Genomic DNA, 22,720 nt, shown 5'->3' on the forward strand with positions numbered 1-22,720 from the left:
GATATATAATTATAAAATTTACATTGTTTTATGAAATTACAGAAAATGTATTTAAAATTTACTTAACTTTGAGACTCCCACCAGCGGCCGAGCGGTAAAGTCGCTGAACACTGGTAGTTCGGTCTGAGGTTCGAATCCCGCGAACGGGCTGGCTGCATGGGTGTTTTCGTGGTTTTCTCCATGTGTAACGTGTATACGAGCCAGTTTCCCTTAAAAAGTCCTCCACGAAGGCATCCTTCCCCTCAGACAGATAGCCCTAGTGTGCTTTGCCATAATTAAATACACCACCACTTAATTTTGATTCATTACAGGACTAATGGATTTCACTGGAAACTCGGTAAGCATAAAAACGTAACGTGTTGAATGAATGCCTATAGGAATCACGTTCCAAACGTAAACTATATTCTACTGCAATAAGAATCACTGGCCCTACTAAGGCTAGAAGTGCTGGTCACTTTTAGGCACCTAATAGATGGGCGAAATTTGCCAAGATTTTATACCGCTCTATTCGATGGTGCAAACAATAAATTTCTGTGAACTTTTTTTAGTTAGTTTGTTAAAAAGATATGTGCAAAAAATCGTTTTAACATTTTAAATAGTCCAAATCCAATTTTGAAAAAAATCATTTCACTGTATTATCCTGTCATCCTCAAACAGTGTGTGTACAAAATTTGAACTCCTTAGCTTATTAGGAAATAGTTTAAAAATCTCTCACACCAACACGACATGTCCCACGAGTTAAGAAATTACAAAAGCTCATAAAAAAACAACACAGATGAGATGATGAAGATAAAAACGTACTGAATAACATGTTACCTGCGGTTAAGAAAAAAATAATTAATAAATAAATAAAATATTTGCTACGTGTTGATTTGCACCACTGGCATGTTTCGATAACGATTTCGCCGTTGCCAAACACGTATCAAAATATTAACCCATTATTAAACGATAGGAAACTACTTGTCTTTCCACAGCATCTACCAGCAACTGCGCAGTGTACACTTGGCGCCTTGCCAACACTCCTTCGTTTGGCCAGGCACGTGTAAGAAACGTGCTTTTGTTTTCGACCAGCAATCCAATATCATCATCCAAAATGATCTCTTAACAAACCTCATTTATTAGCAAATTAAACGACACCCCGCCCTCTACTTGTACATTTGAGAGAAGAATATTTTACGCAACTCAGCGATAAATGCATCTCCGAATATGCCAGCGTTCACCTGAAACACAGTCGCAATTTCTTTTCAAAGGCGAAACAGAACTTTTCAAATTACGAAGAATTAGCATGCTTACGTTCCACCTTTCGTTTTGTGGTGCCTTTTATAAAATTATCATATTTCAAAATATTAATCATATATTTCAATAGGCACAAACTAATAGGCATATAATTTCTAAAGCTATGGTCTATATATATTTTACTCGAATGTGATAGTTAAATTTACCTTTTATACTGAAAATGAAAATTTGAATGCCTGATATGTTTCAAAATCTAATATGTTTGAAGACCTAAATGAAAAATACAAGACGTCTTCGAAATAAAACTTTCATTTCATATCAATGTAAAATGAAATCTGCCAGCGAGTTCTGATAGGCATGCAACTCTTCCAGCTATCAAAAACGGAGTAAATGCAAATACAAAGAACTACTTCACTGATGTATATCTGAAAATGTTGGATCCTAAAAAGGGCTGTTTTATGCAATTGCGTTTTATACAAAACAAAGAACTCCCACAATGTCCATGTGGACTAAACCACTAAATAACGGTAATCAATTCAGCTTCGAATCGAGCCCACCAGTGGCCGAACGATAAAGTGACTGAACACTGGTAGTTCGGTTCGATGTTCGAATACTGCGAACGGGCTGGCTGCATGGGCGTTACCGTGGTTTCCCCTATGTGTAACGTGTATACGAGCTAGTTTCCCTCGAAAAGTCCCCTACGAAGGCATCTCTTCCCTTAGGCAGCTAGCCTTCGGGGCTTTGTCATAATAACATAAACCAAACCAGCCTCCAATCACGGCGAATGAATACGTGTTTTAGTGTTTCCTCGTATATAATATAATGAGAACATTTTCCTTACAAAGTTCTTTACGTTCTCTCATCTAGTATTTCTGTTCGCAGACAAATAGTCTTCGCGTACTTTATAATATTCGAATAAAAATCAAGTAACGAAAACCAGAGTTAGATTCTTTCAAAAATATTTTCCTTCTTCTTGTTCATATCAATATTAAAGTATAACGACTGGTCACAGTTATTTACATGAAAAGTTAAATAATGTATGCAAATCTCCTTCTTCAGAATTGCTGAACATCTTTAAGCAAAAGTAGTCTCCTTTTGGCTAAATATTCCGATAGTTACAGAAATTGGTAAAGCACGACATGAAGCAAGTAATTTTGCATGTGCCAAAATTGCTTGCTTACTAAATTCTATTTGTTGTTCTTAATGGCCTGGGAGTTCGAAACAACTTCGATCTTAAGCGCGCGGGGCTGGCTGCATGTTTGTTTTCATAGTTTACCCCATGCGAAACGTGTATAGTAGACAGTTTCCCTTAAAATGTCTTCCACGAAGGCATTCTTTACCTTGGGCAGATAACCCTCGTGTGCTTTGTCGTATTCAAATAACCTGTTTTTATACTACTTGTAATAATTTTTACGGTTTAGGTTGTCTGAATATGGCAAAACACACAAAAGGCTACCTGCCTAAGGAGAGGGATGTCTTCGTGGAGGACTTTCTAAAAGAACTTGGCTTGTATTCACGACATACATGAGAGAAACCAACCATGCAGCCCGTCCATTCGCCTGAAATCGAACTCAGAACCAGCTACTAGCATTCAGGGATCTTTAACAGGTCCAATGTTGACATCATTCAAAAAATATTTCCCAATATTGCTAGTGAAACATTTTAAAGCGTATCATTCATTTCGTTCTTTGAAGTAACTTAAAGATATATATTTTTTAATTTAAAGAAATTTTATCACAGTTGAAATTAGCTGATAACGAATGTATGTTTTCTCGCTGGAAGTACCACACTGGCGCATATATCTTTCTAGAGAAAACTATTTGGCGCGAGTTTTCCTATAATGAAAAAGACTCCAGTACTTTATTCTAATAATTAATTAATTTCTTTTCGCCTATTTAACGGCATTTAGTTTCACTTGATTTGAAATTAAAATTTTAAATGGTTGCTTTAGAAACTCCTACGATAAATTATTTTGCGAGTAAAATGTATTGTTTTCTCTATGTTTTTCATAAAACTCTGCCCTGACAAAACCCTCTAACTGGAACGGAGGGGGAGAAACGGAAAGATGTAAAAGCAGACTTTTTCAAGCGTTGTCATTGCGTGAAACAAAACACGCCGCTTGCGTAGCCATCCGCCCAAAATCGTTATTATTAAAAAAAAAAAAATTGCGTAATGATTTTAATGAGTGCAGCGCAATTTTTCTGTTCCAAATATTAAATAATAATAATAACACGAATAGAGATGAAAAATTGGGTTTATCCGTTTTAAATACTCAATTTGTTAAACAATGGGCAAGCAGATTAAATTTAAATGAAAAACTAAATATTTTAAACTTTGTAGAATGGCAACTCACTGGCGTGCGGAAGATAAAAATATTTTATTTTGGGCAACGGCAACCATTTTCTTTTAAATCGCTGAGTTTTTTCGACTAAATTTCAGACATAAACATCTTACGTTTTACCAGTTGCAACACTTTGCTTTTAAATCTCCGAGTTTGATAATCGAAATATCATTAAGTTCGCGTAAAACATAATATTGTTTTTCGGAATTCAAAATTCTGGTTTCATATATGTGCATATGCTTTGGTGAAGGACTACTGTGTTCAAAATCTGGAGCTCTAGGTGATCCCATTTTTCCTCAATGCGCGAGACTTCACACACGTATAGATTCTTCAGCTTTAGCTTAAATAATACATCCCAAATGCTAATTTTTATGATGAACATTTTGCAGGTTAAATGTATATAATAAAAAATGTTTCTGAAGTTATAGGATGTTTTAACATTTGTTTCTTAATTTTCACATTTTAATCTTCCGAAATTTTTAACGTTAAATTGTTTTATATGTTTTATTAGAACTGCTATCTGAAACTCTTCAGATTGAAAATTTCTTGTTTAATTTTAATAATAATTGTTTAATTTTATGTGGCACTTTAATTACTACAGGTCGGTTCTAAGTAAGTATTGTAATTTGACAATCTTGTTCTCGAACCGCATTTGGGGGGGGGGAGGAAAGATGTTGTAAGAGTTGTGTTACTACTTAACTCAAAAACTGCTTTATCTAATGTGCAAAACTAAAAGATTCGTAAGTGTTCCATGGAGCAAACGATATCGTGTGGGAGGACTGTTTTAAATACAATAAAGATCGAATGATGAAAACAACAATTTCCATTTCCTGTAATAATGCTTTAAAAACATTCACTTCTAAACATAAATGCAGCTACAACATACCTACACAATTTATAAATTCTTAATCAGTAGAAAACAATAGCTGCTAATTTTCGCACGTTTTCTTTGTGTGGGCATTCATTTTCGTTGGGAAACTGACTTATTTCGCTCACGTAGCCGTAGTCTAAGTAATTACCCGGCCTTTATTTTCGCAACCGTTGGCCGTAGACGTACATTTCCAGTTACAAAAATATTTTAAATTATACAAATATATTTGTTTTCGTAATTTTAAATTTAAAAAAATTTCTTTGGTATAAAATATGAAGTTAAATTTTTATGTTTCTATGGCAAATTGAAAATTAGGTCCGAATTCGCAAATTTTGAAATTAAATATCTCGGTCTACTTTTGTCGTACGGGAGTCAAATTTTTTGCTTTTATTTTTTATTACGAGCATAATATTTTCCTAGCTATAAGCACAGCGAGCAGAGGAATTTGAAAAAATTCAGATTTTGTGTTTAATATAAAATTAATTTCTGAAATTTAAAACTACGAAAATCTAGATCTTTGCATCATTTAAAAAGTTTTCGTAACTAGAAATATATATAACTACGACCAACGGATACGAAAACTAAGGACTTTTAACGGCATGGTTTATACATTACATACAGATAACGTTAGACTTTAACTCGTTTAGAATAAACATTGATACTTCGTTTTGTTGCTCTTCGGTTTTTTGCTTTTCGTACACAAAGAGCGATGCTTTGGGGCAATTACACCATTCTGACAACAGCGAAGTTTCGTTGAGTGATATTCTGATAATTCTCTTAGGATTACTATACGCAACTTTTTTTTATTCTTCAACACGTTACAACACAAACAAATGGCATTGTGCGGCAAGTAACAATTTAGTACCATAATTCGACATCACCTCAGCCCACCAGCGGCCGAGCGGCAAAGTCGCTGAACACTGGTAGTTCGGTCCGAGGTTCGAATCCAGCGGGCCCACCAGCGGCCGAGTGGTAAAGTCGTTGAACACTGGTAGTTTGGTCCGAGGTTCAAATCCCGCGAACGGGCTGGCTGCATGGGCGTTTTCGTGGTTTTTCCCATGTGTAAGCCAGTTTCCCTTAGAAAGTCCTCCACGAAGGCATCCCTCCTCTTAGGCAGATAGCCCTAGTGTGCTTTGACGTAATTAAATAAGCCAAACGAATCGAATCCAGCGAATGGGCTAGTTGCATGGGTGTTTTCCCCATGTGTAAAGTGTATACAGGCCAGTTTCTTTTAGAATGTCCTCCAGGATAGCATCTCTCCTTTCAGGCAGATAGCCTTGGTGCGGTTTGCCATAATACACTAAACCCAACCGATCTATTATATAGGTAGGAATTTTGTTCAATTTCAAAACTTTTCCGGCACTTTTAAGATTGTTAACGTGAGGAATTGTCAAACTCTTTAAATTGTGTGCCACATGCAAGAATAAGAAATACATGTATCATCAATATAGCATTTTCCGATTAAAATTCACGCCATTTTTAAGTCATTTTGAATATTTATTTAACTCTTTTATGTAAAAACTAAAAATAATGTAACCTACCGTTATAGGTACGCATACCATAATTTGAGAAACCTTGGTTTAAGTAATAGTCATATAAGGGCATTTAAGTGTTCAGTAAGTAACAGTATATAGTCCTCGTGTGTTCTGCCATAAGCAAGCTAACATTGTATTTATTATTTGAATTTTACAGAGGCTTTTGTTTGACCAGCATCCGGTGAAAAATCCACAGTTTCAACAATAATAATTTCCAACCGTGTACAATACTTAGCAGCTGCGTTTCTGGAATTTAAGGACTGAAAACTGGGACAACTGCATAATGACTCTCAAAAACAGAAATATGTACTTCCAAAAATAGTTCAAATTTCATTAAAATAATTCATTACAGCTCGTATTTTGACAAAGATTTCGTTTCCCGAAAATCTGCGATAAAACACTTTTATTTTTTCAATTTCCGTGAAATTTTTAAGCCCTTTTTTTTATTATCCTTACCGCCAGTTTAACCACCCCGCAGAATTTTCATGCGTTTGGAGCACTTTCCGACTGGACAAATGGCAACTGCCAAATTATGCATGCGCGTACTACGCTCAGTTTTCAGTACATGTGGATTTATACGCTTTGTACTTGCAGATCATGGCAGAGTAGTATTTAACTGGCTGTAAAACTGTTTATATCGATCCTATAAATTGTTGTCTTTCCTCACATAAAATTTCTTATTTTATGTATGGCAAAACACACAAAGGCTGCCTGCCTAAGGGAAGAATGTTTTCATGGAGAACTTTTCTAAGGGACAGTGCCTCGTATTCATGTTACTCATGGATAAAACTCAAGCGTGAAACCACAGCCCGTTCATTCGCTAGAGATCATACTCGGGTCGAACTCCTAGTATTTAACAGTCTTAGACACTCGACTACTGTTGGAGCTGTCGCAAAATTCTGAATAGCCAATCTGCATCCTATGTTTCATGTGCAAAATCTGAAATTTCTAGGTCTCGTGGTCTTCTAGATCTTTTCAACAAGATATTTACTGTATTTTTTGCCATAAAGATGCAAATAGTTTTCTATAAAAAGTTGCTACCAACGACCAAAAGAACAATCAGTTTGTTGTTTGTACAAAGAGTTAGTATGCGCCAATGCTGTTTTTGTGATACTACGTACTGTAAAGAAATTGTATAAATTGACTTGGTTATAACGGTAGAAAGACAATTGAAAAAGGCCCTTCATTAGTGAAGCAAATAGGTGAGAAAGGCTACAATTTACAAATACATATGTTTGATAAGAACTTTGGAATTTTGGAAAGCTATAATGTTCGGTTATCAAAGTTAACTTATCAAAAAGTTGGTTTGGGGGAAAAATAAAAAAGCTTCGATTCCTCAAAATGTAATTCTGACAATAAAACACGGAGAAGGAAGTGGTATAGGTTTAAGATGCTGGTTTTGGAACGGACCTCGTAAACTGACTTTCTTTGACGGCATTCTGAATGAAATTAAATATGTGGACATTTTGTGACATAACGTATTTCGCAGTGCGTCAAAATTACGTATACAAAATGATTTCCGATTCCTAAAGAATGGTTTAGGTTAAAATAGCACTCCGAATAATGATTATTATGTCAAACGTCAAGAATGAGCGTAATATTTGTAAATTTTGCAGGACTAGTTTCGATGCTTTAATCACAGAGCCATCTGCCTCAGCTGCTTAACTGCAAACGAACGACATAAGAAGTTACGCTATTGGCGCCATCTATTGATGAAACACGAAAACTAAAACATAATTTCCCTAAATGCTGAAGGTAAATATGGATTGGGATTCGGGTCGTTAACTAGAACAGAAAGATTCTTTTGAATGTGAAATGCCTCTAGAAAATCTATTTCACCAATGGAAGATATTCTTTGAATAATTTTGGCTGCAGAGAAATGGAAAGTGTGATTTTCTTACCAACGATGCTGGGCAACACAGACTTCTGTGCTTCCTTTTTCCTAACATATGCCTCGTGTTCTTTAATGCGAGATTTTAAGGCTCTCTTAGTTTGACCAATGTAAATTAAACCACACTGGCAAAAAATCCTGTAAATACTCCAGATCCGGAATAGGGTCCATAAGTGTGGAACTGGAAATTAATTCCTAGTTTGTACCCATGTCATTCTAAACAGTGTTCTTGGTAAAATCGGAAAACCTAACAAAATAGCAGAAATCGATAAAAGTCTATATAGTATACATAATTCGATTTTTGTATAATAATTGTACGAAATAATTGTCAATTTTGTATACATAATTTCGAAAGTTTTTAAGAAGCTCAGAAACAAAGAGGGTCGAATACTGATTGTTCATTAAATAAAGAGGCGTCACTTCAGAATTCTCTAGGAATGACTGGTGCAACTTTGGCTATATATCAGTCCATTTTCATGGTTCGATGGTAACCAATTTTCATGGTCGACGGGATAATACGTAATTAATCAAATTTTCCATAAATTTGGAACTTGAAAAAGATTTGAACTAGAAGTAACTGAAACTTTTGGTTAGATCACAACAAATTAACTCATGAGTCTGTCTTTTCTTCTTCTTCAATGGCTAGACAGCCCAGGTTTTAAATTCTTAAGTCTGTTTCCAAACAGCGAGCCACCTAAGTTTAGGTCTCCCTCTTTTTCGGGTGCCGAATGGTCTGGCCGAGAAGATCTTTTTAGTAACTCTATTTTCATCCATTCTGCATAGGTGTCCTGCCCATTTAATTCTCTCAATCCTTATATATTTTACTATATATATTTCTTTAGGGGATTTAAAGAGTTCAGAGTTAGTTCTTCTTCTCCAGAAATTGTTACATTTTATGCCAATAAAAATACTTCTCAAAATGTTTCTTTCAAAGACAGAAATGATACTTTTAGCTTTTTCTGTCATCGCCCAAATCTCAGCAGAGTATGTAAAAATGGGTTTGATTAAGCTTTTGTAAATTAAAATGCTAGTTTTTCTGCTAGTGAAGTTAGACTTCAAGTATTTTTGAGACCGAAAAAACATCGGTTAGCATCTGTGACTCTACTACGGATCTCAGGCATTAAATCATTGAGAGCATTAACTTCTGATCCTAAATATTTAAATTTGCTAACGGTTTCAAATTTGTAATTCCAAATTTCAAAATAGGAGCTGCTGTTATTACCACATGGCATGTATTTAGTTTTATTTTGGTTGATTGCTAGATGCATTTTGCTGGCTGTAGCCTCTAGAGATGTAAAAGCCTCTCTAAAAGACTCGGGAGTGCGTGCGACTATGTCAATATTGTCAGCAAACGCAAAAATCTGAACAGACTTGTTAAAGATTGTTCCACGAGTAATTATATTGGAGTCTTTTATGATTTTTTGGAGGGCAAGGTTAAAAAGCAAGCAGGCCAGTGCATCACCCTGTCTGAGCCCATTTGAAACAACAATAGGCTCAGAAAGATTATTCTGGATTTTAACCCCAAGTTTTGTCTCAGTAAAAGTAATGGTGACCAAATTTATAAGTTTTTCAGGTATTGCAAATTCTCTCATAACTTCAGTTCTTCAATATTTTCTGTTTACTGAATCGTAGGCATCTTAAAATCAACAAAACGGTGGTGCATTGCAATGCCATATTCATTACTTTTTTCCAAAATTTGCCTAATATTAACGATTTGTTCTGCTGTAGATGTTCCTTTGCAGAAACCACATTAGTAATCACCTACAATATTTTCTGTATAAGTTACTAGTCTACTAAAAAGTATATTGGAAAACAGATGAGTCTGTCACACCAATTAAAGAGAAATCAAAGATTTGAACAAGAAGTAACTGAAACATTTGGTTAGAATCGCAACAAGTTAACTCATGAGTCTATCACACCCAATTAAAGAGAAATCAACTCAGTTAAAATTAGCAAAGCAACAACTTGTGTTTGGCGTAGATTTTATTTAGTCAAGACTATCGATTTTGAGGGTAAATAGGTACAGATCCTTCTTCATTAGAAGCAAAGAAATCTGCTAAACTTCAGGAGAAAAGAAATCAACTCAATTTAGATTTGAAAAGTCAGTGATAGTTGTATTGTATTGCTCGAGAAAAAAAAATTGCAGCTGTTCTTAGCACTATGCATTTGTCTCCTGAAATTGAGAATATTCAACCACCAAAACCAACTATGATTAATGACTACTATGGGACAAAATCAGAAGTTGATGCATATAGTGCGGGTATATACAACAAACGGAATGACGTACGGCCAGTTTTGCAAAATGTTAAACATTACTTCACTGAATGGCTTTATTATTCAGGTGTACCTACACCCGCATTGGGAGAACAAAAAAACTGTGAAAGAAAAAAATTTCTTTTGGAGTTAAACAAGTTTTTTACTGCATAAAAATGTTGAAGAGCCAACCGATTCCGAAGACACTCCAATAACCAAGAACAGGGGATGATGTTACTGCACAAGCTTAGTGGACCGAAAATTTAATGATATATTACCTAAAGCATTTTAGTAGTACTTGCGCAAATGGTGCATAACATCTTTTAACCGCCCTAGCACTTAATTTTTGTATATCCAATGTTATAGAAAATTTAAAAAACTTGTGTTATGTAAATAAGTGTTTACAGTTAAGAATAACGTTTTCGTACATTAATAACAAAAGAATAAAAATTTCAACGCGATCAAATGATACCTTGGTGCTACTGAGTGATAAAAACGAAAAATACTGAAATATTATTTGTCAATATGCAGTATATGTTACTGAGAATGATTACACATTTTTGGAACGATTTCGATAAAGAATTTTAAAAAGCAAATGTTTTGGAATAAAAATTTCTGACGACATCTTATTATTTGCAATGAGAAATATCGTCAGCTACTTTAAAATTTATTCTTCTTTCAAAATGTCGCACGTAAAGAAGCTGTGGTTTGAAGGATATGTTTTGCGCTTTCCAAAGCGAAATATTCCAACTCCATAATTCAAAAACCTTGAAAAATGCATGGTATTAAATGTCTATACAAAATAAACAAAATTATTAATCCTTAATATATTCTTTTCACATGAAAAGAAGAAATACCCGAAAAAGGTACGCATTGTTTCTAAAGTTAAATCGTTGGTAAAATGAAAAAAATCCGCCGACGTAGAAATCAATTGTTAAGTCTTTAAATGCAGCTGGAGCAACAATGAATAAATAATAAACCAAAATCTAAATTAAAAAGGCTAAACGACATAATGTTCAACACATTTTGCCAAGGCATGTAGTCGTAGTAGTACAAAGTAGAACAAATTCATAGGCATTTAAAGTAGAACATTCAAAGTAGAGCAAATTGTAGAACTTATATCAAAACTAATTTCCTTTGGATAAATGGAAATCGAAAAGAAGAGGAAAAAAATGTACAAACCTGTTTCCGTGAATGGCAAAGAACGTTTATCTAAGGGATCTATAATTCTTGCAGGATTCTCTTACAATACGAAATAAAAACTAAATCGAGCGCAGGTCGAACTACTGGTGTTCAGAGACTTTACCGTTCGGCCGCTGGTGGGCAAAAATGTTTTGGGGGGCTACATTTTTGGGAAAGCAATACTAAATCACGAATAAAACTACATTAATTGGAGAAAAGCAAAACATTTGAAGATAGTTATATGGAAATTTCGTTTTTATAAAAAATATCTGTCCTCCTCAATTTTATATCATTCTATAACTATATGATATATTGACTAAATTTATTTGTTTAAGTCTTTGTATATTTTTCATTTCCAGATGCTTAAAATAATAACTCTGTAAATTCGCAATACACATTTCACAACAATGCGGTCACAGTTTTCGAAACAACATGCTCAAAATAATAATACTGAACTTCATAACACATTTTCGAAACCATGTATTATTGTAACTTAAGTTTTGCAAAACAATTTTTTTTTTTTTAAATTTGTTCTTATATACGTTAAAATAGTGAAGATAATTAACGTGGAAACAATTTAAACAGACAAGCAAACTGAAGCGTTTCAGTGGCTGATGTTTATACAAATTTGGTAGGCACGCTGAGTGACTTTGCAACGTTATTTAAAGGTTGCCGACCCCCGGCGTAGGTTATGAATGCACCGTACAATTCACAGAATTCGAGGAATTACTGCTTACACAACCTTTGAATACTCCCATTTCCGGTAAGTCTCAACTGTAATTTAAACAAGCTTCATCAGAATTTTTTAGCCCAAAGGGCGTTACAAGAAGGTCTATTAATTTTGTTTTCGCATTTTGCGTTGATTCACTACAAGCGTTGTTTCACTTTTCAAACTGTTGCCACCAAATATTAAATCCCAGTTTTATATTTATAGAAATTAAATAATGAAGAATCATCATAAATATATGTTTCTCGCATTGTGATAAAACAACGATACCTAGAACCATCAAATTTTGAATTTTCCACTGAATATGGGCCCTAATTTGAAATTTGTTTTATTATCTATTTCATATTTTGTCAGACATTAAAGAAATTTTGATTAATAAACTCAAGATTTCAAACGAGGAATGGCATGAATGAACGGAAAAGAAAAAAAAAAAATATCTCTAGCGCGCGAGACTGTGCATCGTAAATTCTAAAAATAATGCTCATTTAAAAAATATTTTGCGATATTGCTGTTGAATTGAATTTTATGTTTTAAGTGCGAAGAACATTATATTTAATAAATAAAAGTAACACACAAAATATTTTTTAAAAAAAAAAGCCCCTTTGGGCGTAATGTAAAATCTGAAAGCCTTCAGATTTTTTTTTTTTTTTTTATTTATTTATTTATTTGATTTTTAACTTTAAAACAGTGTAATGCAGAAATCTGAACAATTTTACGTACCATATTTTCTGTCAAATAAGTTGTTACTCTAAGGCAGGAAACTACTACTCAAAAAGTTTAATTAATCTTTAAATAATTCTTAAAACTGAAATTGATTTATAAACCCAGATAGAAAAATTAATTAAAAAAATAATTTATAGAAGAATGAGAAGAAGTATAATCCAACGAAACTTTAAGAATGCATTCATTTGAATGCAGATATCTTTGAATAAAATAATTTTCAGATCTCCGTGGATAATTTCATTAGTAACTCTCATTATCAACTACAATTCTACATCTTCACAAAAGACCTACTGAAAAATATACGCAACCTAGCTTTCGATATTTTATGGAAATAAAGCTCATTAAAATTATCGCTTCGTTTTATTTTTTCGTAAAACGTTTTGATTATCATGCTGGCAACAATACCGGCATCCGCAGAAAATTTGTCAGGGGAGGATAATGCTCGGAGAAAATTAATAAAAAAAATTATTTAATTACTTAATATAGCAGGAGATTCACAAGTAAATTATAAAACAGTGTATTGCATTAATACAAACACCTTTTTTACTGAATTCCGAGCGAGGTGGAAATTCCCCTTTTGATTCCGCTCTGCGAAAGCCCAAGGAACGCAAAATTTCAAAACTTGCAAGACGTAGCGTTTTTAACACAGAAATTAATTTTCACGAAATGTCCTGGATTATCTTTCTTAACATATGGTAAACCTATCCGCCCACTATTTTTTTTTATGCTAGACTACCAAACAGAAGTAATATATAACTGTCATGATGGGAACATTTTCTTTTACACACAAATATATACATATATATTCTTCGATTAATATTTCGGGAACATGAAGCTTACATACAGTTTTTCATTAATAAATCATACATAATGCACATACAAAAATACAGTCTTTAGAATCTTATTTTAAACTGTATTTTCATAGTTCATTTCTGTAGTTTTTACCAGCAAGAAATTTAAAAGAAATCATGAATGCACATACGAAAAAACATTCACAGAAAGTAATATGAACATTTTAAATTTGAACTGATTTTTGAGTTTTTAACTTGAAATATTTTAAAAAGAAGGTTCTACTCAAATATTAATTGAAATACACAAGTTATTACGTAAAATACGAAATGTAGTTAATTTTTAATTAATGCGTCTTCTAAATGGAAATGGTTAGCAGAAAAACACAGAAAACATAAATCTATTCACCAAATATACGCTTGATTGTATTTGGTGATAATGCTTTAATTATATTATGTAACATTTCTAGACAGTATTGATCAAAAGCATTGCCATATTTGATGTAATTTAGTTTAAAATTATGAACCATAATCTCTAATTTTTAAACAGAAAAAATTACATAAATTTTTAACCTTAATAATCATAAGCAAAACTTACCTTACACATTTCATTGTGACATTATCCATTTGCCGTGGAAAATTATTCTCCACACAAAATTTAAATTTATTCTTTGCGTCATATTTTACATGAAATGTGAACAACAGCACTATGCGTAATTTTTACGTTCCCAAATCCGTATTGTTCTCCTTACACAAATACATTTTTTGGTTAAGTTAGCAAAAGTTCTTTCGATTAATCACGCCATCTACTTAATTAATGAGTTTATTGCATGCAAACTGGCAACAACGTATTTAGTAGCTTTTCATTACGCATTAGACGGTTCGATTCGGTTAAAGATGAGAATATTCGCATCATTCGTTCGATCACGGTCACCCCGAATCAAAAAGCGTACAAAAAAACTTCACCACAAAAGAAAGAAAACAAGTACCAAATATCCACCGCAACAAAACGGTGTCAGGCGCCAAAACGCGCGGCCGAGAATGAGAGCCAACAGGCAGTCACGAGATATAACTGGTACCACGTGACGAAAACTCAAAATGAGAACGCGATGCTTTCCGTCCAAAATTCTGAATGCCCTGCTCTGAAAGTTGAATATCGAATCAAAAATCGCACAGCTGATTTCTTTCAACGTATGCACGGCAGGGCATGGCCAATAGTTACGATGCAGCATTGGCTAGTATTTCGTATTATATCTCTGCGTGCAGTTAATTCTGGTCAGTTAATGTATGGAAATTAACGTGTTTCAGGTTTTCTGGTAACTTTTCCATGGAAAATAGCTTCGTCATATTTCGGGGTGTATTTAGTCTCCTTAATAGTCTAGACCAGCGGTTCTCAACCTTTTGACTAACGAGTGCCATCTAAACAAAAACTGAAAAACTTTAATACCACCACTACATTTTACAATGATTATTATTCAATTTCCCAATAAAAATAGTAAAACAAGATATACATGTTTTGCCATTTGCACAACCTATTGTCTATTTGCATTCAATATTAAGCATAAAGAATTTAGCTTACGTTATAATACTTTAATTCTAAAATTTAGTGTGAAATTTGGGCCTGTTTAAGAGAGATCAATGTCTTTATGTCTTTATTTATTTCACTTAAATTTAGCCGTAAATTAGAATCCAGTTTTAATTTTGTTCTGTATATATTTTTCTAATATAACATGGAAGAAAATCCTTGTTCACGCAATAGGTTGAGGAAAAAGGCAATAAAAAATTAACAGTTTTATTTGAAATGCCTTTAATTTCTTGTTTTCGGTTCAGCCCAAAGAATCTTTTTGAAATCTTCAGTTAGAGTTCGATCCCAGGAAATTTCTATCAACTGTTCTTTTTTTCAGGATATAAAATTTTGTGTACATTTGAACAAAATGGATTTCTAATACAATTTTCGTTTTCATAATCCTCGAGTAAAATTGTGCATGTTGGAATTATTTATTAATGAAAAACAATGATTTTTTAATGTTGGATGATTTTTTTTTTTTTATTTTCAAATTATTTTCGGTTAGAAAACTTTCTAAGAGGTATAAAAAACTTAAAGTATGATTATCCAGTTCTTTGATTATTAGCTCGAGGATTTTATCATTACATTTATTTTATCTCTAATGGTAAGCAAAGTAACATTCCTTTTAATCCTAAATGTAATTCATTTAACTTTCTAGGACCCACCAGCGGCCAAGCGGTAAAGTCGCTGAACACTGGTAGTTCGGTCCGAGGTTCGAATCCCGCGAACGGGCTGGCTGCATGGGTGTTTTCGTGGTTTTCCCCATGTGTAACGTGTATACGAGCCAGTTTCCCTTAAAAAGTCCTCCACGAAAGGCATCCCTCCCCTTTGGCAGATAGCCCTAGTGTGCTTTGCCGTAATTAAATACACACCACACCATTTAACTTTCTAAAAATATTGGCTAATATGTTAAACGCTCCAACCATAATTTACTAAATGAACATTTTTTGAATTCAAATTTTGAATCACAGAGGAAAAGTTTGAATTTCTGATCGATGTTAGAAAGATGATTTAAAACTTTGCCTTACTTCGGAATCTAACAAAAGCGTTTCATGTTTACAGCCCATCTCTTGGCATAAAATATTGTCACTGCATATAGCAATGCACTTATTCCAAGGAATATTATTCTCAGATGTACACTTGTCTGCTAATCTTTAGAATATGGTTACAGGTAGTTTGGCGACATTTTGGTAAAGCGATAAAGGTTACTAGATAGGACTTTAGCAATAATCTGAGAAGTGCACAGTTCGAATCAGAGATTATTTTGTCTCAGAGAAATGAGAGATCATGAGACATGTAATGTGACATTTTCTGGAAAATTTCGATCGTGATTTTAGCTAATAAGCACTTAGAAACAATTTCGCTGCTAAAGTGCAGAATCGCCCACTTATTTGTATGACGATTTTTACAAGAGTAAGAAGGATTTTTGTCAATTTTCTTTGACTTTTTAAGCGAAAATAAGTCGATGTGTACATAGATAAGGTCAAGAGTGTTCGCAATGCCATTTTTGTGCAATTCTGGGATGTTTTTTAAGTGAAAATAGGTCGACGTATACATGGATACTGCGTATGTGCAATTCTTAAAAATGCGGCAACAGTTTGCGATTCTGCACTTTCTCCCAATTTCGCACCTAATCTTCGTCATGATTAAGCATTTTTGTTCCATAAAAGTTCTAGTATAAGCGTAATTCGGCTAGCAGATTGTTGGAAAAAATGTTGAGTAAAAAAGAAAAAAAAAAAGCCTTTACTTCGTGAAAACAAAATGGCATGCAAAACAAAACTAGCAGGTTGCTGTAGCAGGATGGTAGCAAATTTTCGACAAAAAATCGCCAATTTACCATAATGTAAAGATTGATCCACTTGTCAATTACTTTGAAAATTTCATTTGCAGTTGCTCTATCTTGAAGGAGATTTATAAAATGAACACTCTTTGGCAATTCGTTTATCTTCTTTGAAACATTTGTTATAAGGTATTTCTCCCGCCCTCTTAGCGTGCCTTCGTGGTGTAGTGGTTCTGCACGCTGGGCCGGTGTTCCAGAGGTCCGTGGTTCGATTCGCGTCGAAGGCGTTTGTTCATTTTTCACATTGCCTGCTTCCAAAAAATCCTAATGTCCTACAACGTAAACTAACAGTTGAGCAAAGTTTGTTAAATCAGTACTTTCATTCAAATGCAGTGCGAAATATTCACTATGTTTTATTTTTTGAATACACATCTCTTTTATGGAATTTTCCATTTCACGAATTCGTCGACTTATTGTATTATTCGATAACGGGATATTATTAAGTTCATTAACCGATTTCTTATTGAATAATTTTAAAACGATAGCTTTAGCTGCTGGCAATGTAAGGTTTTCTCCAATAGTGTGAGCCTGCCCAGTGTTGGCAAATCTTAGGCTTACTGGATAACTAGCTTCTAAAGCTTTTTCACTTGAACAAAACATTTTATTACTTGTTTACTATTTTTGAACTCCGATAATTTTCTCTTAAAATATTTTTTAGACTTATCCTTTAACTTGGCATTCCTAAATTCAAAATGTCTCTAAGAAACGATGCTTTCATACTTTGATTGAAAAACAATTTACCGCAAATAGCAAATTCGTAAAATAGGGTCTATTTCATCTCCATTCCAAATAAATGCAAATGATAAATAACTATCATTACATTTTCTATGAAAAATTTTTCTTTTCTTTTCAGTATTTTTAGTGCTAATATATTGTCTTGGATCCATCACCTAGTCAAACTTAGATATTTTTCCATTTTGAAAATTTAAGTTTGTTTTATTATATTTCACAAATATTTAAACGCATAATACATTACGAGTTCTTCAAAAACAAACGATTCTCAAATTGCATAGAAAAGTAAGGAATACAAAGCGACAGACTAAATACTTGCAAATCGACGTAAAAATTGATTCTAACTGAAAATAGAGCAATATCAGCCCTGAAATGGTGGAGACAAAAATGTAGACGTGCTAAATAAATCGATCAATTCTAAAAGAATTAATGAGATACTATTATCTTTTTCTAGGAACTTATTTTTATTTCATATTAAAATGCAATGCCTATTCCTATCATACTCCTCTTAAAAACAGTCATTCATGAGAAATTTTGTCTATGGCTATAATTGTGACAATAAAGACGGATTACTTTGCTAAAGACTATGAGCGGCTATTAACCTTGAACAAAGCTCACATCGCATAAATTTACGAGTGTTAAAGAAAAATCTTAAACAGAATGTTGGAGTATTTAATTTTTGAATTTAATAGTTTAAAAATGCTTTGTTTCTTTGCCTACCACCTTCTTTCCTCTTGCGTACCACCAGTTGTACGCATATAATCGGTTGAGAATCGCTGCTCTAGACAAAAAATTATCAAGGAAAGAAATCCGAACAATCAAAACAAGATAGCAGAATGAATGCATGAGGGATAAGGATTTTCTGCCTAATTTGGTGATTTTTTATAGTACATTGTCAAAAGTGATTGAATTCCCTGAAACTCTTTTCTTACAGGATATTAGGAATATGGTAGATTAATTACGGGAGATTGTACATTAATGTTTCGGTAGACTGTAGAATTTTTAATCAGGCTTCAAAAATAAGATTGAAGGTTACTTCCTTGTACAAAGTAAAAGAAGAATTGCAGCGGAAAATTTCGGGTATCATATTTCAACGGATATATCCATTTTGACCGTTCCAGAATCCATCTGGACGATTTTTTGCGTGACTTCTGTACGTACGGACAGAGTAAAGGACGTGCAAAATACATTCATCGAAACGGAAGATTTCAGTGTAAATAAATGTGCTATAAGCCGGAAAAAAAAGTATGTAAAAAATGCTTCCTTATTTTTCATGTACAGTTCATGAAAGTGATTAGATTTCTTCTCCCTGATTTATCTCATTCAGTATATAAGTAGATAAAATATTCTTTTTCTTTTTACTTCCTTGTACGAAGTAAAAAGGAAGTATTGTAATCGCGAAAAGTTTCAGGCAGTATATTTCAACGAAAATATCCATTTTGACCGCTTTCGAATGCAATTTAACGATGTTTTTGCGTGATATCTGTACGTAAGGACAGAATAAAAGACTCTTTTCCTCCAAAAAAATTATAAAACTGCTTTAAAATGAAATCTGAAGATAATTTTTCGTTGTAGATCTGCACCTCGTATTTTGGTTGCAACCGGCCGCGCCAAACATATATAAATATATTTATATATATATCCACTCTGTTACCCGGCTCAGTGATCTCAGTATCTTTACTCTTATATGTTTGTAAATTGTACATTTTTTGCTTTAAAAATGATTGAATTATGTTGTTATTATCTTCTGGTTAAGTTTTTTTATACCTTTATTAAATTTGTACGCAATATTTTTAGAATTATCAACAATTTTAAAGTTGTTTAAGTGCGGCTAAGCCTAATAATTTTTTTTGATGGTGGCCATTGCTTGTTTACATTTGAAACAGCAGCGTAGTGGATTTGTTATCAAGTTAGAGAAACTTAGCTTCGCAACAACAAAGATTACGTCTCATTTATTACTGCGAATTAAATCATGCTTAATCCTTTCTGGAATTTTTTCGAGGAAATAAATGTTTAAGATTTACTTCGTAATTTTTAACATATATATTTTCAGTTTTTATGTATTTTTGCCTTGTCGCGAAGAGAGAACTGAATTAATTAAATGAGAAATACTCAATCGTCTGTGAAAAACTGTTTCTTTTTTGTTTTGTTTGCTTAATTTCTTTTATACATCGTTCTAGCGTTATTATAGTATTTGAATAGAACATGTGGCAACAATTAGATAATTCTTTAAATGACATAAACGTTTTGCATTCTGAGTTATAATATGAACGAAATATAATACTGTTAAGTGAACCTAGCGCCACAGTGTCGCTATGGTAAACAAATAGAGTGAATTTTAAAGAATGCATTTATTCTATTGTGGTTTATGCGCTCTCGGCGAAGTAGATTTAATTCAATCCAATAATTTTATACAAAATGCAAGAAAAAATGCGTATAATTTAATATTCCGTACAAGGAAGTCATATAATGTACACATCATTTTTTTTTTTTTTTTTAATGTTTTGCATACTTATATGCTTATATTTTGTTCGAAATCTCAGATTTTTCTTCTTCCGTTTTATATTTTACTTTGAGTACTTAGCTTGGGAAGAAGTTTTTCCATGGATATTGCATAATTCTCCGATACGTCTACAGCTGCTCTAATAATTTTCATTATAAACTAATCTGAGAAAAATGCTTAGCTGTATAGAAGTTATTTTGAATGTTTACTTAAACTGAAATAAAGGATGCAGCCCATGTGCAACGAGAATAGAGCAAGTTTGTCTTTAATCCGCGAATCCATCATTTCTTAGTCCTTCACATATTTTGCCTAAATTATAAACTATTCGCTAACTTCCTATGCTCTCTCAAATTAGTGAAGCATTCTTGTTTAAATACCTGCATTTGAATTTATTTAGCTAATTTTAAAGCACGTGTTTATTTGGATCAGTGTAAGGAAAATGAGGAACACAGCACCGAGTGGTTCCAAATACTCATACTGATTATCTTCGTAATTCGTTTTTCTTAAGAAGTATGCTTACGGCTGGTTAAAAGACAAAAATGTTTTTCATTTTAAGATAAAATGTATTTTCTTTTACTAAATAAGTATAATGGTGATAAGAAATTAAATGTTATATATGATCGTAGCGTTGTATGGCTCCAGTGTTTAATTAAAATAATGCTTCTTTGAAAATGTTGTCTTTCTTAGATAAAGTCAAGCTAAAAAATATGTGAAAATATTTTTAAATATCCGATTATGTCGGATCGTTAAATGTCATCCTCAAAAGGCTGTAAGAGTTCAACATTTAATCAAATCGTGTCGATTTGAAAGACGTATCTCTTTAGCTTAAGTTTGAATGAATATGTTAAAAAGCTTTGAGACTCATAAAAATATAATAATAATAATAATAATACTGTTCGAAAAAAATATTCCGAGCTGGGAAAAAGCAAACAAGCTTTGAATTCCTAGGTTAATATTATTTCTATGTATATTATAGACTTCTTTATTGAATTCTTATTCACAAATCTGGCTATAATCCAAATTTAAAATAATATGTTACAGTGTGAGTATCCTCTTCTATAGTTAAAAATAATTCGATCTCCTGTACCTTGTTAGGAGAGATCAAGGCTGTAATAAATCAGAATATAGTCGTGATCAGAGGCTCTGTCAAGAGTAGTGGCGTCATATTAAGAATCCGTGTGATGTTTTCACAAAATGAAAATTATGTTTTAGCGTATGTTTAGTCGTTTCCGGTAGGATGTGTACAAGAAAATCCAAGAAATATTTTGTAAAGTATTCATAAACAGAATACTTTACAAAACAACAGAATCTGTGTTAGCAGTGTAAATCGATCCTTCTGCTAAATAAAAGAAAGTGTTCTATAAGTATATTCGTGTAAATGTCTATAGCATTAAATTAAAGAAAGAAAATAATCTTTCGTATGTATATGAACTAAACTAGGTGGAAGTGCTTATGTATTGGTTTCAGAAGTATGGTATGAAATTTATTATTCGTGCATTATAAGTTTTCATTCAGTTGAAATCAGTAGATCTTACAAAAAGGAAAATTGGGTAAGTCTATTTTTACTTTCAGAAAAGAGGAATTAAAAGAAGAAATTTTTCAGGTTTTTGATTCTGGTTTTGGTCTGGTTAAACAAAGATATGCGTGAAAAATTATTTTAGCATTAAATTTTAAAAACTTGTGCAGACATTATGATTGTTGGCGCTGAGAGACGTGAAAAATGAGCGCCGGGATTCCAGCCGGGGGACTCTCGAAATACGTGTCGAGTGTGCTGACCACTACACCACGAAGGCATGCTAAGAAGGCAGGAGAAATACCTTATATACTCCCCCTATTAAAGGGCGAGTGGGGATTAGGAGACCCAATAGCCAAATCCTAGTGATGGAGAATAATCATTCACAACCATTTTTTACTTCGGGCGCCGCTGTAGAGACATTAGATTATTTCGAAGCAGAAGATGTGAAAAATGAGCAATGCTCTCGCCAGGACTCGAACCACGGTACTCCGGAAATACGCATCGAGTGTGCTGGCCACTACACCACGAAGGCCTGCTAAGAAGGCGGGAGAAATACCTTATAAACTCAGAATCGAATATTGAAACAAATCACTTCGCTGTATTATATTGTCATCCACAGACACTGTATTCACGAAACTTAGATTCAATATCTAACCAGGGAATAGTTTAAAAAATCTTTGACAAACTTAATATATTTGGGGGGGGGCGAGCTGATATATTTTGTAAAGTTTAAGCATATAAAAGTTTTTTTCAACATTTTATTCTCATTCTAAAAACTTATTAGTGGTTCCCTTTTAATATCACTGTTTGAATAAGTACTTCAATTTTTTTTAATTGTTACTATGCGTAGAAATTAATATTCATCTCTTGTAATTTAATTTTCAATTCATTATTGCGGGATTAAAATGCTCTACCATGCTTCCTAAAATTTTGTACATCTGCTATTTACTACCTGCTCATACTGAATTGTATTTTTTCAATTAGATCCTCATTTGTTACATGCGAGACAAAATGG

The 22,720-nt window shown here is 33.1% G+C and overlaps 1 protein-coding gene across 4 annotated transcripts in view; it reads right to left on the bottom strand.

The window, feature by feature from the left end:
• The window catches only part of LOC118197447 (lewis-type alpha-(1,3)-fucosyltransferase-like), an 81,619-nt gene that overhangs the window by 53,790 nt on the left and 5,109 nt on the right, over nucleotides 1–22,720 (bottom strand). The window contains exon 1 of one of the 4 annotated variants that reach the window (XM_035368965.2): nucleotides 14,146–14,645. The exons of 1 other annotated variant lie outside the window; for it this stretch is intronic. In XM_035368965.2, coding sequence (XP_035224856.2) covers nucleotides 14,146–14,174 — 29 coding nt within the window. In that variant the 5' untranslated portion in view covers nucleotides 14,175–14,645. Of the gene's footprint in view, nucleotides 1–14,145; nucleotides 14,646–22,720 lie in introns of those variants that run through there. 2 more of the 4 variants (XM_035368961.2, XM_035368963.2) reach the window with 2 other exon arrangements.

The sequence above is a fragment of the Stegodyphus dumicola genome, chromosome 7 (assembly GCF_044657685.1).
Source record: "Stegodyphus dumicola isolate Sdum_Otavi_A_Nest chromosome 7, ASM4465768v1".
Classification (NCBI taxonomy): domain Eukaryota; kingdom Metazoa; phylum Arthropoda; class Arachnida; order Araneae; family Eresidae; genus Stegodyphus; species Stegodyphus dumicola.